Source organism: Corvus moneduloides, chromosome 4 (assembly GCF_009650955.1).
Source record: "Corvus moneduloides isolate bCorMon1 chromosome 4, bCorMon1.pri, whole genome shotgun sequence".
Classification (NCBI taxonomy): Eukaryota; Metazoa; Chordata; class Aves; order Passeriformes; family Corvidae; genus Corvus; species Corvus moneduloides.
The window spans coordinates 68,991,911-69,009,257 of record NC_045479.1 but is presented as its reverse complement, the minus strand read 5'-3'; the positions used below and the strand labels follow the sequence as shown (position 1 = coordinate 69,009,257).

The following is a 17,347-nucleotide window of genomic DNA, read 5'->3' as shown; positions in this document are numbered from 1 at the left end:
GTACCCAGTTTGTTTGAGTAATGAATTTCCTTCCATGATCCTGTGAACTTCAGAAGAAAACCCAGGTGTTGCTAGAAACAGGCTTTGTACTGAACTCCACTCCCAAAGGTTTAAGGCAGTTAAGCATCACCATGTTTGAACTAGCCCTTCTGCTGCAGAGTTGTGTGAGTTTTACTATAAAACACACACTGCTGCTGGGTTCAAGGGGGGCCTTCCACCAGTAAAACTCTTCCACTTACCTGGGCTGCAAAACCCCAGTTTTCATAGCTGGGTGCCAACATGCCTGAAAATATAATCCAATCCACCTGATGGTAGGTAGCACTGGAGATGACTACCTAAGGTGTCATTCCCAGATCTGAGTTTTCCTTGGGGAAATATGGGAACAGGGAAGCTTAAAATGAAAGCAAAGATCAGATGAAGTAATCTAACAGACCTTTTGTTACTGAACAAACCCAAGTGAGATCTGTTTTTTCCTAAGGGACAATAGCACAAATTATTCTAAAAGATACTGTTGAACTTGCAAATACAATTAAAGTGGATGGTTTGAACCAAAAGCCAACTTAAGTTCTCCTAATTAAGGAGAGGTGCTCAGGCACCCCCCGTTCTCAGGCCAGGCTTCAATTCTTTGCCTCATTTCCAGCAGAAAAATCTGACAAAAGCAATGTATTGCCAGGAAACAAGGGGTTATTTACTTAACCAAATCAAACATTTTGGAGCTACAGCTGACCTCCTGCCAGTCTAAGCTGGCATGTTTCTGTGGCAGAACACAGCATTTTGCAAAAAAACGCTTCCTTGGCCTGTGTGTAATATGGCTTTTGGTGCTTGACTCCAAGCAGAAGCAACCTCAGCCTTCAGATTGTAGAGGCTTGTAGAAGAGCCTCCACCCTACAGCATCCTCCACCAATGGCCAAATTAAATTGCTTTCCGTCAGGAATAAACCTTACTGGAGAATTTCTGACCAACTGCAATACTGAGAATATAATTTTTTTTTCCCCTTAATTTGCACATAATCTAGAAAGGAAAAGCTGAAGAGGCAAGCAATAACCTCTGATATAAACAGCAGAAACAGCAGCAAAAAGGCATCACAAAGCCTCTGAAAAACACATGTTGGCACACTATCAGAGAAAGAAGACAGAAGAATCACATCATGCACAGCTCACCTTGACAAGGCTGACAATAAAATCAGCAAAACAAACAAAAAAAAGGAGGAAAAGTCAGAACAAGATATCTTTGTTTTCTGATTATTCACTCTAAAGGTACCATTGATTTTCTACTAACATATTAACTCCATAAGCACGAAGAAAAGCAGTTGGTGTGAGCAGAGAGAATCAAATCACTCAGGAGAGGGGCCTACGTGTTCCCTGCTGTAGTAAGAAGTTCTCTTGGCATGAAGAACCCAGAAAATGGTGTCTTCCCCCAGATCTGGCAACCACTTACAGGCTAGTCTGAAATGACTGCAATTGTATTTCCAATTTCAATTGTTGGCCTAGGCATCTCCTCATTGCAACTCTGCCACTAAAAGCATTTGGACTGTCTTAATATTACCCAAAAGAAAAAAGAAACTGCAGAAAATTATGCAGTAGCTTCATGCCATCTAAAGAGGAGCCTGAATGATACTTGGTTAAGCAGCTGTTAAACTGTAACTATGCTACGTGTACAGAACTTTACAAAAATGCAGTATTTAAAGGACTACAAAAAAGATTATATTTTCCTCTCACTGAAGTATTGAAAGTGGAATGTTCTCTGTTGGAAATGAAGCGGTGGGCGTTCGATGGCATATTTTAAATAGTATTCTTCTTTGTGCATGCAGTGTAATGCTACCCAAGGGGGAGATTAAAAAAAAAGTCTGCAATTTGCAAGTCCATTTCAAAGTCATATTGAGGATGATGTGAAATTCAGGATAGGATTCTTGAGAGAAATCTCCCTGGAAAACGTGTATGTACCTCAGGGAAGCTTTGGATTTGCTTCCCCACACTGGAAGGCTGTTCTGTCTTTTGACATTTCAATGTTGTTTACTGTTTGCATCTAATTTTGGAATTATTCTGTGGTTTATTACAACGGTGTATCTTTGACTAGCAATAAGATACTTCTCTTCTGCATCCTCCATGATTTCTAAAAATCTTTCACTATTTGTCTTGAAACTTCTACTGGTAGTGAGAACAGAACAGTTACTTTTACAACAAGGGATTCATCCTGCTGACAGATATAACAGAGGTAACTGGCATTTACACATCTTGGCCCTGAGAAAAACAGGCATGTCCACACAAGTCTGATCATTTTGAAGCTTTAAGGCTTTAGGAAGTCGTCAGCAGGATTAGGAGGGAATACTCTCCTTAATAGACTTCTGGCTAAACAGGTTTTCTCTTTCCTCAGTGCTGCCTTCCCTAAAGCATTACAGACTGGCCACAGATGGATCTGGGGAGAAGGAAAGGTAATTTTCCTGAGGTCAGATTCTCTTCCTTAGGTCCCCAAGCAAGTGGGTGTTTAGATTCCGATTCATCATCAAATCTGATGCCAGAATCTTCCTCTGCATCAGCTGAGGAAGAAGGAGCATGGATGGCTTCTGTCTTCACTTGCAGTGCATGAACATGTCCTGGTTATACAGGTAAGCAAGCAGCTGGATCATGCAATCACATCCCACTCACCAAAACAGTTAAGAGCACCATGATCCTTCCTGTCCTTCTTCCATGGCCACAACAATTTGCACTGCACAAGACTGAAACGCTTCAGTCCAGCACTGAGGTCATTAGATCCAATCTAGCACAGCATCTGAGTGAAAGGAAAAACAACCACAGAAGACCACAACATACACTCAAGGTCCTTTCTTTTCCTCTTAAATCCTAATTAGCTTAATTTCACTAAATTTTTGCCATACAGAAGTTAGACATGTCTCCTTACTTAGTCTTCTGTGTTCTTCTGTGTTAATTCTCCAAATCCCTATGCTGAATTTGTCTCACCAACCACAAGGAAAGCCGTGACAACTAACTTGGACAAGAAACCTACAGTTTATACACCTCAAAGCAGAGATCTTGGAAAATTATGAAACCATATGAAGAAAAAAAAGGTCTCAAGTATTTTATGTTGATACTTACCACTCCACTGTCTTCAGATCAAAGAAAACAGTGACAGCAAAGCTCTTATGAGGATATCTAATCCATGACACTGAGATGATTCCCTCCATCAGCAAGGCACTGGCACAGCTGTGTCTCACTTCACTCTCCATCAAGTGGGTTTTGTTACTGGTATGAATGACAGACTCAAGTCTGGCTGTACCTTGAGCCTGGTTTGTCCAGTTAGATGAAAATAAAAATAAAAATGTATTTTGTACTACGAACAGATGACACATGGTTGGGCTGTCTTTTTTTAAAAAAAAAACTCAACAGCATCCTCCAAACACGTGAGAGATGGAAGCCACAGTCAGACTATTATTTTGCACCTTGATCAATGCAACTTTGCAAATTCCTCATGCCAATAATTCTCTTTCAAACTGATATTGGGTGAGATTATTAGAACAAAAAAACCCAGTAAATTATGATCATAGTTTATGCTCCTAGCTTTTGCAAATGATAGGCTAAGGTTTAGCAGTGTAATAAACTACAATCAATGATCTTGCCGCTTCTGCAATAATGCAAAAGCACTATATAGATTGTATCCAGACTGCTCAGTATAAAAATAAACATGTACAAATTAAATAGGCTACATCATATATATACATGATTCATTTATGAAAAGCAATTATTTGTGCTGAGAATAGAAAAAGTCCAGTTTGGAGCTAATCAAATAATTAAGAATAAAGACAAAACAACATAAGCTTAATTATTATTATTTTAACATGTTAAAAATACAGTCACATCAAAATAGGGTACACAGTTATAAAACTGTTGCAGATGAAATAAGAAAATAGTGTGTATATATTTTATATATAAAAATCTACAGTATTTACTAATGCTGATACATATTTTGGAGCCTCATGTTGTTTGCACAAATAAATTGTACAGCCTCGTTACGAATTACAGAACCATCATTAAACACTGAGATTATTACACTTAGCCACAATATTATATACATACATTTCTAAGCTGCTGTAAGCAATCAGAACTAAAGTAAGCCCAAGTCATATTTATCTTCACAATTTTAGTTCAGGATTTCAGTGTAGTGCTTGGCTACAGTTACTTCACTGCCATTTGCAATTTTTAAACCATAAAATTGCCCAGTTATTAAAAATTACATCAGACACGTTATATACACAAAAAAAAAAGTTTTGAAACAAACTAAGTAAATGTTACTTCCACTTGTAAAAATTGTTTTACTTCTGTACCTTAAAACTTACAGAGCCAACCTGCAGCAATAATAGGCACTAAAGCTCATTCTTTAAAGGAAAAAAAAAATAATATCCATTTCTATGTTTTCAGTTAACAAACCTTACAAAACAAAAGGGAACAGGACAACCTTCCAAACCATACCAAACTGGTGTTGATACCAATGTTTAGTACTTCAGTATTAGAGAAATCTCTCAGTTCAGCACTCCAAGGACCTCTTCTGGAGAGACCCTCCTCTGCCTCAGCTCCCCGTGAGAGGTCAGCGCGTCCTGCAGCTCACAGGACTACATCCTACATGTGCCACTTCACCTGCTTTTAATTCCACCCCCAATTCACAGTCAAAGAAAGAAAAACACAAAGTAGAAAAGGCTGCAAACACTAATTAGAATTACTTATATTAGCAGGAGTTTAAGGTTCCTGTTAACAACAGTCAGCGTCATTTTAGTGTAAAACACCGCGCAGTGCGAGCAGCCCGACACCACAGCAGCACAGGGCCCAGCACAGACACGAACCCGCCAGCAATTTGGGGGGGAAAAGGGCAAAAACACAACAGAATCCACTCGACAAAGCTTAAGAGAGGGGACATTGCATACTCACACAGCTTGGGGAATATCAAGCCTGGAGCAAAGCTCAGACTCCTGCATGCACTTCACAGAGGTGTCAAGGAGCTGTGCAATTCTCTGATACCTGTGAGATTTGGCCCTGCAACCAGTTTTAGTCTGACAGCACAGCATGGCAAAAAGTGAAGGGCGCAGCACCATTTCTCTATCTGGCATTAGTCTCACTGTGCTCCAGTATTTTGCATATAGAATGACATTCTGAAGGTAGATTTGGGTGAGAAGGTGCAAGTTCTCCACTTTCGATGCACCTAAAAAACCCCTAAACACTGCCCTGAATTTAAGCACCATTTCTTAGCCAGATTAGAGAGACATTTTTGGCTTTCTGCTTTTGCCTGCCTGCTCCTTCCTGCTGAGGAAAATGACAAACAGTAGTCAAAGGAGAGGAAATTAACTCTCACATATGATTAAATTAATAATCCCAAAGCATCTCTCCTGCCCAGAACAGATACTGGGATGCTGAGGCAGCTGTATAAAAATGACAGAAATTCCCATTCAAAATGAATGGCTTCTCAAATAAATTACAAAGAAAAATTAATATGAAATAAAAGTACTTCACGAGCTTTGCCCAAAGTTAAATGCATTTACATTTAAACTCTTTAGCTCTTTTCCATATGAGTTTGTGTACTGTAAGTGCACACTCACACAGGCGCACACACACAATCCATACAGTGCATTAACAATGTCAGTCAAAATAAAACTTTTCAGTGTGTTACAGATTTTAGGCAGAAGGATTGTAACACAAGTTATTTAAACGTAAGGAGCGATGACAGCATGAACCACATGACATATATGAGCTTATTGCTATGTCTATGTGCATTAGATCACTTCCAGTAGCTTCCATGCAAGTCCAAGAACTCCACCAGCCTTCAACCAAAGTCTGAAACATCTCTGAAATAGTGTCATTATTTTTGAACTGACATGAACCATCCACATTTCAGAGAACTGAGGTGGTAACACAGTACTGTTCAACTGGTTTTGGTTCTTGCCATTTTACTAAGCTCAGCCAGATTCTCAGAGAAGCACAGATTCATGCATAGACAATCCATCAGTTCTGTTCCGATAGTGTTGGGCTTGAGCTGACGGGCTGGAATATTGGTACTGTGGGGAACCATTCTCTTCAAAGGCTGGGGAAGTCCTGTATCTTACTGGACTATCCACAGAAACAGCAGGAAGACTGTGGTCTTGTAAAGGTGTTGACTGAAAATGCTGGTATTTCTGGAAATTATCCAAGTGGCCTTTGTTAAGGTCTTGGCTCCAGGGCTGCCTGTAGAGTTCGTGTCTGTAGACAAAGGTGGCGTCTGGCCACTTTCTCTCCTCTGGTAAATAATCTGCTGGAGGGATTATGAACTTGACACCTGGGGAGGACCTCGAGTTGCTGGTATAAGCATCGACAGGAGCAACTTCTGTCTGAGCAGGGGCTGGTGAAAGAGGATTTTGGCGACTGGCAGGATAGGAATTCATTTGCAGTTTATTTGGGGAATAATCGACTGATATAAAAGGAGGGTATGGCCTTCCAGAGGGGCTGGGTCGATTCCCGTGGTAATGCAGAGGTGCAGAACTTGTACTGCCTATATTGGAAACATGCTTTGGAGAATTCCCATAGTAAGTAGGGGGATTACTATAACCTGGCAGTGGCTGTTTTACATTCAGTCCATGAGGTGGGCCATCAGACTGAGATGCGTATTTTGGAGATCTGGGTTGTGAAGTGAAGGTGTAATTATTGGGTAGTTTTAAAGGAGCTGGTATTTTTTCGATTTGCTTTCTTGGACTGTTAGAAAATGCTACCTGCCTAGGACTCTGTGGATGAACTCTCTCAAGCATCTCTTCAACAACATTCTCATTCTCAGTTTCATCATCTGAAACATTGTCGTACTGAGATGCATTAGACCCTCGCTTACCTTCATCAGCATCCAAAACCCTCACCTTTTGCTTTACATTCAAAGGCTGCATTTCTCCAGGACTTGGTGGTGGGCCCAAAACCAAATGGTTTACTGGCTTCCCTTTCACCTCTGCAGTAAGTTGCATTGTCTTTTCCATTATTTTGATATCAGACGGTTTATTCCACTTAGGTACAAATTCCCTTCTTGTATTGGAAGTAGCATTAGAATTTTGATTAGCAGCTGCATTATTGTATAGACTCGAATTGTCTGGCTCTGTTGGTGGAGGCTTTTTTCTGGTATCTACCTCACTCTTAGGCAAACTGTTTTGTGTCTCTATTGGTTGAATCTTTTGCTGTTTTAAGGAAGGTTTCTTTTCCACAGAAATGTTTCTTTTTCGGTCATTTGGTGAACTTTCTGGTTCTTCTTCTGTGGATGGTCTTCTCTCTGTCCTTCTTGCTGCTTGTGTACCAGTACTGTTCTGTCCATTAAGCACTGGAGTGGAGTTAAGCACAGAAGGCTGAGGTCCTGATGGAATCTGCCCCAATGGCTTCTTTGGAAATTCATCTTCTTTACCTAAAACAAGAACAATAATAACATAAATTCACCTTTGCGCAGAAGCCTTCTTTGACCTTTTGGTCATGTAAGCAAAAATAACTACAACTTAACTGGGCCTCTCTCTGGGTCACCATTCTGCTGGACACCTCAAAGGTTCTTCTGTACACTGACATCAAACAGAGATTTTCTTTAACCTCTTATCCCAACCAGTTTTTCCTTCCTACAGCTCATGCAATCTTACCAAGCTTTTGCTCTGTCATGACACTGCTGAAAAAACCCCCATTTTTCTAGATGACATGCTGGTTACAATACCTACTCTGTATGGAAACCTCCTCACACTGTCACATTAAGCAAACTACTTTGTCCACTTTAAAAATCCTTCCCAATATCCCTCTCCCAACTGACTGTTCTCCATTCATTCATCTTTTCATGTTCACCTCTAGCAAGCTACACTATCAGCTCCTCCCTCACATGCACAAAGTTCCCAGATGACATCTTTGAACTGTCTCTCACTTCCGTTTTTAGGTGGAGCTCCTCATTAACATCTGCACAATTAAGACCTTATTCCTCCTAAAACCCTCCCTGCCTAAAAATTTCATCCTCAGTATTAAAAACCTCCAGTAAAAGGCTCTAGACACAGAATTTTTTTTTCAGTTCAGCTTTTTATCAATACAGAACAACTGAAGCAGCTGACACCAATACCAGCTACGTCATGGTTTCAATTGAGTGTTCCGTGGCCGGGTTTTGCCAAACACAAGGACATCATTTACAGGACAAGGACATGAATGGAAAGTTCTCCCAGACTGGAGCTCAATACATTGTAACAGCCAGTGGTAAACATCAACTGTGTGGGGACCCATAGCAACCCACACTGACATACAGAAACAATAAGGAAGCGTTTCATGGCACTCAATGCTGCTCACAGAACAACTCCCATCAAATCTTCTACTGCAGTCCTTCTCCTTAGCAGTCAACGCCCTTCATAATTGCAGCCAAAGTCTTTTGTCATATCTACTTGCATATAACTTATTTAATTGTGTAATCCATTACTTTCCCATTATAAGAAGAAAAGGTCATGCACTTCCCATTAAATGTATTAATCTAGATTTAATTCATTTGATGTTCAGCATTTAAAAAAAAAAAAAAAGTTTTAAAGTCAGCATTACCAAACAAATCCTACTCACTGTGTACCTATTTGTACAGCAGAAGCTCTGCTGTAAGGAGGAAAACAGAATGGCTACCCTTACTTAAGTGCTATGCAAAATAAATTACATAAAATGGCTGTTGGTAAAATAATCAGAGTTAGCACCTCACTTTGTAGCTATTTGTAATTTAAATTCTTTTTGTTTGTCTACAAGGGTTCACAGGAGTGAATACACACAAATGTCTCTCCCTGACAAGTGCTGTGGTTACAAGTGAGCTATGTTCATTTATACAGGCATGAGCAGGAGCTCAATCTTTGATGAGTGGCTCATGATACAGATACACTGAGGAAAGCCAGCAGCCAAGGTCACTGTTATTTATTATAACAGCATAACAAACTACCAGCACAGATCAGTTGCTGTATAAACTAAATGAAAACTCAGAGTTTGAGCCAGCCAGGCCATAGCAGGAAGACAGCAGAGAGGAACACAACAGTGCTGTGTGTCACGACAAGGTAACTAAATAAAAGCATTTAATAGAAATAGTCTGGCTTTGCCAAACAATTAAACTAGTCTTTTCTTGATTTTTCTGCCTAAGAGCCAAAGATCATATGGAAACCTACCCTTTGCTTCAGAAATAACTTCAGAAACCTCACTTCACATATAGCACATGGTGGGGCCTAACCTCAGCATTAGGCTCCAATGAGCAGCTCTGAAATTTTAAGTCTGATGTTTGGCCTCTTTCCATATGGGCCCCCCCACTATTCCCAGATGAGGCTAAAATCTGGAAGAGGGCTCTCAGATCCGCACTCCCCAGCAAGGGAGTGTTCCACCACTGGAAGAACAGATGAGGGGACAAAGGAAAGAGTTGCATGGATGCTGTAAAAAAGGGTGATTTAACAGCTCCTCAATACACTGACTGCTGCACCAGCCTCTCCAAAATTGTCCTTTAGTCTTTATGAATAGGAGTTCACTTTCTGAACTTGATTCTGTTTGGCAAGAGGCATTTGTATCACTTAATTCCATCTGCATCCTCAAATACAGGGTTAGGCAAAGCTGAAGATCTTGTCTCCTAAATAAAAGTGCATTTTGCACATAATAAATATTCCTGATATTCAAACCATAGATTGCAGTGCTTTCCGTCTTACTAATCTTGAATGTGAAAATAGCATGAAGTCTGAATTAAGAAAAAATACTCTGGTATGTACAAAATATATACCAAAAACCTGCCACCTAAATCATACAAAACTAATCTTTATAGGCTGCTAATCCGTTTATAGCCTCCAGGAGATCCAAAGCAGTTATGCAATAGCACAAGAAAATGGCTCTGCAACATCTCTAAATTATTTAATTTCTGTCCTTGTATGCAAGACATGTTTTAGAAAAAGTGTTTACTTTCTTCCACACTTGAAGTTAAAATATTCTAATCATATATATAAAAATCTGAAGACCAGTTCCTCTGGTAGCTGCAATGCTTCCTTCATTTGCCCAGGGTCATCAAAAGCATGAACTGATTTCTTTTCTCCCAGCTTTTACTCTAAGAAATGCCTACAGAGCAATAGGAGATCCTTTAAATACACTTGGTTGCACAATAAAGGTGGGGTTTGTGTGAGTTTTTGGTTTTTAATTTCACACACTTAAGGTTTCCTAATTACAATTAAACTCTAATAAACCCAAGTGAGAATACTGCAGCCATTTTTATTGAATTCTACCAAGGCTGCTTTGCACCACCTTTCCTTCTCATTTCAGGGTAAAGGAACACCCTACAAGCAGGCACATGTGGGCTGCATGGTCCAGATGATGTATCCTGTAACACAAATTACAGCTGTAAAATTACCAGAGAAATCTTGCCATGTCTGTAGTGAAATTGTTAGAATTCAACACTAATTCAAATCCTGAGCAACAAGGAAAGTGGTGCAAGGCAACAGCTCATTTAGAAGAAAGCCTCTGCATTTTAACAGCATGATACCATGTTTATAGGCTGGTAACACCAGAGCTTAGTGCTTTCAGGGAAAACAAAATACAGAACAATGAGAACGTGTGGAAGGAGGCTCAGTGGGGAAAAGAAGAAATACAGGTTGAACCTTAGCCCCAGGGCTACCACAGAACTCGGTTTAACTTGACCTTGGACACAAACAAGTGGCACTGGTTGCTCAGTCACCCCCATCTGCTTGTGGAACTAAGCAAGGCCACACTGCTGGAGGTATCAACTTAGGAATTAAGGCTACCAGAACAGGCCTTGTTCTGGTTCAAAGGTGCTCCAGCACTGATCACCTTCTGCCATAAAAAGCGCTGGGAGGGAAAGAATTGTGTAAGGATCTATTACGCTCCACCAAAAAGACATCCTGCAAACCAGTCGCCTTTTAAAGGAAATTTTTTTGAAACTGAAAAATGGCTACTTAATTCTAATTTAAATGTACAAATCATACCTAAATGCCCATACACATACACATGCAAACAGTTGCCAATTCCAGTGAAACTAATAAATACTTAAAAAAAAAAATAAGAAGTTCAAAAAAGTTCACAAAATAAACAAGTAGAGGATAACCAAAATTACCACGATGCACATGACTACAATGGGACACTCTTCCAATGCACAAATAGCATGCCAACTGTGTTGGGAATACTTTAAGCCATCCACTATCAGCAGTAACAGCAAGAAACCCATGATGCTGCATGCTGGCAAGAAAGAAAGAAAAAAGGTGGTAAAAGCAAAAAGCTGAGGAAAAGAAACCATAATACAAATGCAAACAAAAGAAACCAAGTCACAACAAACATCTCTACCTGAAGAGGTGCACAAACAGCTTGCCAGACAAGCATGCAAAAGCACCAATTCCTTCAAGCCACATTTCTTTTATCTACCATTTTTCCACTCCAAATCTGCCTAAAGCCTCACATACAATTCTCAACCATCTCCTTTACTACTTCAACTAAACTCACTGTTCCAACTCCTCAGATCTGAACACGGAGAAATTTTATTTGGGTGTTTTCAAGGAAATTCAATTGAATACCTGTTTGTGTTGTTGATCCAAGATCTGAGTTAATTCACTGTCTGGATATATCTGTCTGACAGAGAAATGGAGAAACTGCTGATTTCTACAAGAAGTACTTTTGGGACAAGTGCTTTTCTATACGATCTGTGATGTTTACATACAAGAATCGAAAGCTTTTTAAAACTAGTAAGACACAGCTGTCTAGTTCAGCTGTGACTGTTTTGACCTCTACAATCATCCAAATGTCCCTTTGTCCTCTGAAGTGATCTGGGCAACGAGATTTTTCCCAAGTTGCCAGTATTCCTGTGAGATATGGATATCTCTACTCTCATCTTCTCTCCTTCCTTCCTTCAACAGAGTAGGTTTCTAGACAGTTTAGTTACTGGCTTTTCCCAAAGACAAGCAATATAATAGCTTGTATCAGAATTTACAGAGCAGGAACTATAGATTTTCTATTTTTCCTTTAAAAGAAAGGCAGTGGTTTAGTTGGCTTCTATGCAGTATAGCATAAAATAAGCAAACAACAAAGGAAATAGGGTGAAAAATGGATGAGGAAGGAGAGTAATGGAAGTGGAGAGAGACAATTTAAGCAAAACAAGAACAATCAAATGCTTGTTTGTTGTTGGCAAACATATTCCCTGACATGAAAAGGAGCAAAGCAAATATGAGCAGATCTGACTGTTCCCCAAAAGGTAAGAAATACAAGTCATATAAAAGAAAGTTTGCCTCCTGACTTCCTCCTGCTCAAACAAGCCTTGGCCACCACCCAGTGGAAGTCAAACTCCACTACAAGACTTTTACAGATAATTGCTTCAGGAGGCACTAACAGCCTCATGCATCGAGTAGCAGACATGTAATTGGAGTAAAGTGCTTTAAGTGCTCTCTCCGGTGAATAACAGTCTAGTCCTTAATTTCAGCACCAGAATACATGCACTTTGACTGTTCTAACACAATTTTCAAGGATGGTAATGGTCATAAAAACAACTCTTAAAATGACATCTTGAAATTTTGTGTTTATTTTCCACCAGTGACATCCCATCTTCTTCGGTTTACAAGTCCAGGAGAATTTTAAAGAAATTTAAGTGCCTGCACTAGAAGCTCAAGCTGCTGTCTGAAAGTCAGCCTCTGGTCCTCCTCTATCACTGGCAAAGGAGTTGCTAAATGAAACACTGCTGGACAACTTGAAGGGAGAACAAAAAGCACTCTTTGCCTCTCTGATGCCGTGTCACTTTTGTAGTACTGACAGTAAGGAGAACTTATTTTATGAACATCTGCATTCAGATAAACAACAGAAATTTCAACAGATTTAGTCATCAGCCAGAAGATACAGGTGACCAGCTGCATGTCTGTAAGGTGCCCTTGCAAAAAAAGAAATTTGTAAAATTAGCCACTGTGCTTTACATTCCTAATTCCACATTTCTTCCAGAAAATATACTTCCTTGAAAAGTCAGTTTTAAACAGCAATACTAGAAATGACCACCAACACAACCATCTGGATCACGTGTTTAAAGATCATGCACGTTTTAAACAGTAAAGATTTTTAAATGATGCAAAGCCAACACCTAAAACTGCTGAGGATACATACAAACTATATTAGTATAATTCCACGTATTATTTTAGTTCACAGTCTTGTAAAATAGCTGCATCACACAAGAAACAAGGCAGAAAAAATAGTTTAGTTGATTAAAACATGAAGTGCATTGTCTGAAATAGCTACTTGTGTATTCTTGAAGTACAAGAGAAAAATCCAAAATTCCTCTGAAACAAAACACAACCAAAAGAAAGACACCATCAGAAACAGGAAAGTCAAGCTGAACTACGTATTTCTATTGTTTTGGTTGTCAAAAGGCTCATTAACAGGAGAGACCAGACGATATTTAATAGATTACTAAGGTAGTATAATACATTTCTCCACTATCACCGAAGACTATGTAAAATAGGTAAGTAAATAAAAGATACTGATAATAAATTTAATAACATTTAACTTCAAAGATAAATATCAGATAAACATTTAAAAATTTATGGCAAATGCAAGATTCAAACTTTACTAGTTTTCCCTGAATACAGAAAAGATTGGGAAAACTACAAGAACTGCAGTTTAAAGCTGGTGTTAATCACAAGGACACACGCAGATTCCAAATTTGCCAATATTGCTTTAAAATTAAGGTACAAGACCTTTATCTCTGATTTAAGGCTTTCAGCTGCTGTAAAGTCTATTAAACCTCCAGTGCTAAAAATCCAACTCAGGACCCCTCTGCCCTTCCCTTTTCAGGACACCTTATATTAAAACACAGGTGAGAAATTGTCTCAAGAACATACCTGAGGGGCTTCAAGACTTGAAGGTGGCCCTGGCTGTCTTGTTTACAAAGCACTGGATTAATAAACTGTTTTCAGCAACATATTTTTAATATGGAACTTTCACTGGTAAGCACTTCTGTTTATTAAAGTCAGACACTATAAAAATCTATCCATATATAAATATTGTTTATTAAGCATTGCATTATTCATGTAGTCCTACAGGAAAAAATTACAGCAAAGCTGGAAATTCTATCCATATCTTGTGAGCATTTATAGAATTTAGCTGCTGTTTTAAATAACAGACAAGGAAAGAATTTGCATCGAGGAATTTTGGAAATCAGTGGTGTATACCAAGAAAGTTCTTCTCATTATGGTCTTAACATCATCCTTGAATTAAGGAAGAGACTGTTGAATCTACACTGGATCTGGCTCCAGAAGAATATGTAAAGTCACACAGATTTAGGTGAGAGAGCTGTTCAAGAACCAGCCATGATGTGGACACCTTTCATCATGTTCCAGGCAACCCAGAAAATACCAAATGCCTTTTCTTCTTTTTGAGGGTGTGTCAGAGAAGTACCTTCAAGGACAGTTTCTATGTACAGCTGTCACAGCCTCCCTTCTCCAAGGTCTCAACAAACACAGCTTCCCAGTAAGAGGTGTGCTGCCCCCCATCTCCAGAATCACAGGAAGAGAGGGAACCCACCTTGGGTTCCTGTAGGAAAAGCACTGGAGTTCCAAGCCATCCTCTGGAGCTTACAGTTGCAAAGTATGGGCTACCCTACACTGGTCAGCGCTCAACTAGAAATCAGCACAGAAAGCAGGAAAAATCCATGGTTTTCTTTATGCTAAACAACCCTGGTATTGACAAAAGCAGCTCACTGACATCCAAAATTAGCAAGATCCCCTTAACACCCATGTTTTCTGGCTGAGCATTTTAGGGGCTTTATCGGTGAGAAAATGTTAAACAAGTCCCTTCCTTCTCTGCTCTGAAGGGAACAAGGAGCTCCTTAATTCAGTGAGAGAAGCCATGGAGGAAGTGAGCCAGAGAAAGCTACATCAGACATAAACAGACATCCACTTTAAAGTAACACGAAAGTTATTACCTCTTTTAATATTCTACTGCAGCTTACCCTACTAGGGCAGGAAAATCTATACAGCCTAACAAAGGATGCCAGATGGAAAATTCCACTGAGCTTAATTAGCTCACTGCTATTCCTGGATGACTGATACTGATGCAATTGCAAGATGAAGATTTTTTTTCTTTTTTCCTAACATGCATTTTTACTTTAGTTCTTAAAGGTATAATTCTTGCTCAGTGAAAAAAATAAAAAACGTACAAGACAGGAAGCAGTGCTTTGATTTCAGCTGAGAAAACTAAAATAAACATTATTTTCTCAGGCTACAGTGAATACTTAAATGAGCAGGCTAGTGTTTTTTGTGTCTGTACCACATATAATAGTTTCATATGTTTTAGATTAAATTAGGAGAAAAATAGTAAGACTCAAGGTAGTAAAGACAGTAGAGCCAGACATCTCTATGGAGTTTACATGGCCAGGTTTTGGCAGCCTGTGGGAGGGACCCCAAGCTGGAGAAAGGGAAGTGTGAGGGAGTCCTCACCTCGGGAGAAAGAAGCAGCAGAAATGATGAACTGATCACAACTCTAATTCCCTGCCCCTCCCTGTGCTGCTGGGGAGGAGGAGGTAGAAAAAAAAATGGGAGTGAAGTTGAACCCATGAAGAAGGGAAGAGTGGGGGAAGGTTTTTTTAAAGATTTTATTTCTCACTATCCTACTTTGATTTAATTCATGATAAATTCAATTCATTTCCTCAAGTCAAGTCTGTTCTGCCCAGGATGGTAAGTGCTGAGTGATCGATCCCTCCCTATTCTTATCTTGATCCAGAAGTCTTGTTTTGTTTTGTCTCCTCTGCCCAGCTGAGGACAGCACACGGTATCCTACCAGGATCAACCTGCCACAACACATGAGCAAAGCTGAATGTCTAGAGAATGTTCAGAACCTGTAAAAGAATATTGCTTGAAGACAGTGATTAATAAAACCAAGATAAAGAGAGTGCAGAAAATTTTAAAAAATAAAATAAAACCAAAGGCTTATGAAGTTCCTATGAAGAACGAATGAGGCAGCCTCACTCAAGCAGAGATAAGAGCAGACAAATCAGCTAGATTCCCAAGGATTAGGATGAAGGCATTTTATTTTTATTCTGTGTAAGGTTAAGTAATGTTCTCTTCTACCCCTAGCAAAAACATACCACACAGAAAGGCTTGTCCAGGCTAGTTTGAAATCAAAAAGGAAAAAGCTCAATTCCAGCATCAAAATACACTTTACTTTGGCTTTCGTCTTCCTGTTTTTTAAAATTAAACTTCCCTCATTCATGCTGAGGGGAAAAAAAACCAACACACAAAGACATTTTGTTACCAATGTTGCTTTAGCTACCAAAATTAAGAACCAATGTGGCTCAAAACAATTAGCATCCTGTCAGCTCACCATATCAGAAGTTACACCTAAGTGTGCACAGTATGAAATCAAACAACTGTATCCCACTGCCAAAGCGTCTTGGCAAGAAGACACAGTCACCATTCCTTGCTGTTGGTAGCCACAAGAAGACTCCTTGAGTCTCACATTTTCTGTCACAAGGTGGGTGATTTACGTCACCTCAATCGTCCTTGAATTTTCTGTGATAATCCACAGTATTCTCAAACAAACTTCCATCTGAAGGCATTTTATGTTCTACCAAAACAAAGGCCTTAAAACATAAATAAGTTAGGAACACACTTTCTGCCTTCTGAATCAAGAAAATTTCCAGTAAATTCTGTATTTTCCACAGAGAAGCTCAACACAACCTACATGCACATGATTTTCTGGGCTGGAAGATAAACTAACTCTATCAAGTAGCAAACTACAAAAATCTTTCCCAATTCTTCCCCTACCACGGTTTCAAGTGGAACTTTTCACTGATGAAATTTACTTTAAAACATCCATAAAAAAGTCTACGCATCGACAAACAACTGAAGTTGTTGGGATAACCCCCTCACTGCTGAAACACAACCATGGAGAACTCTGTATTTAAGATTTAAGAGACAGGACTCCTGTGATCTATGTAACGTGGTGGTGTGGAGCTGATGTTAAAGGACACAGCTGCTCATATTTGTCACCACTGTGACAAGATGCCTGAGACAGCACGTGGCTGAAGAGCAGTGACAAAGAGCAACTTCTTCTGAAGAGAAAGTCAAGATTGAAACTTAGCTTGGGGAAAAAAAGATGGAGAGAAGGTAGAACAGGAATGCTGTGGTGAGAAAGGGGAAGCAACTGATTAAAAGGTGAAAGACACCTACTGTGGCTGGAAGAAATTCTGCTGGACAGATTGTACAGAAATTCAGGAAGAGGGTAAAACACAGGAATATGGAGCAAGAGAAATGGAAACGCTGACAAGAACCAAAAGAAGAAACAAATATACGGAAAGTGTTTGTACTCCATAGGAACAGATCTGCTAAGAACCAGATGAAACAGGTATTTACTTGTGATGA

The 17,347-nt window shown here is 39.4% G+C and overlaps 1 protein-coding gene across 4 annotated transcripts in view; it reads right to left on the bottom strand.

Moving 5' to 3' along the window:
• Window positions 1-3,807: 3,807 nt before the first annotated feature.
• Window positions 3,808-17,347, bottom strand: part of USP6NL (USP6 N-terminal like) — a 112,416-nt gene continuing 98,876 nt past the window's right edge. For all 4 annotated transcript variants that reach the window (XM_032105917.1, XM_032105918.1, XM_032105915.1 and 1 more), the window contains one exon: window positions 3,808-7,392. In XM_032105917.1, coding sequence (XP_031961808.1) covers window positions 5,951-7,392 — 1,442 coding nt within the window. In that variant the 3' untranslated portion in view covers window positions 3,808-5,950. The remainder of the gene's footprint in view (window positions 7,393-17,347) is intronic.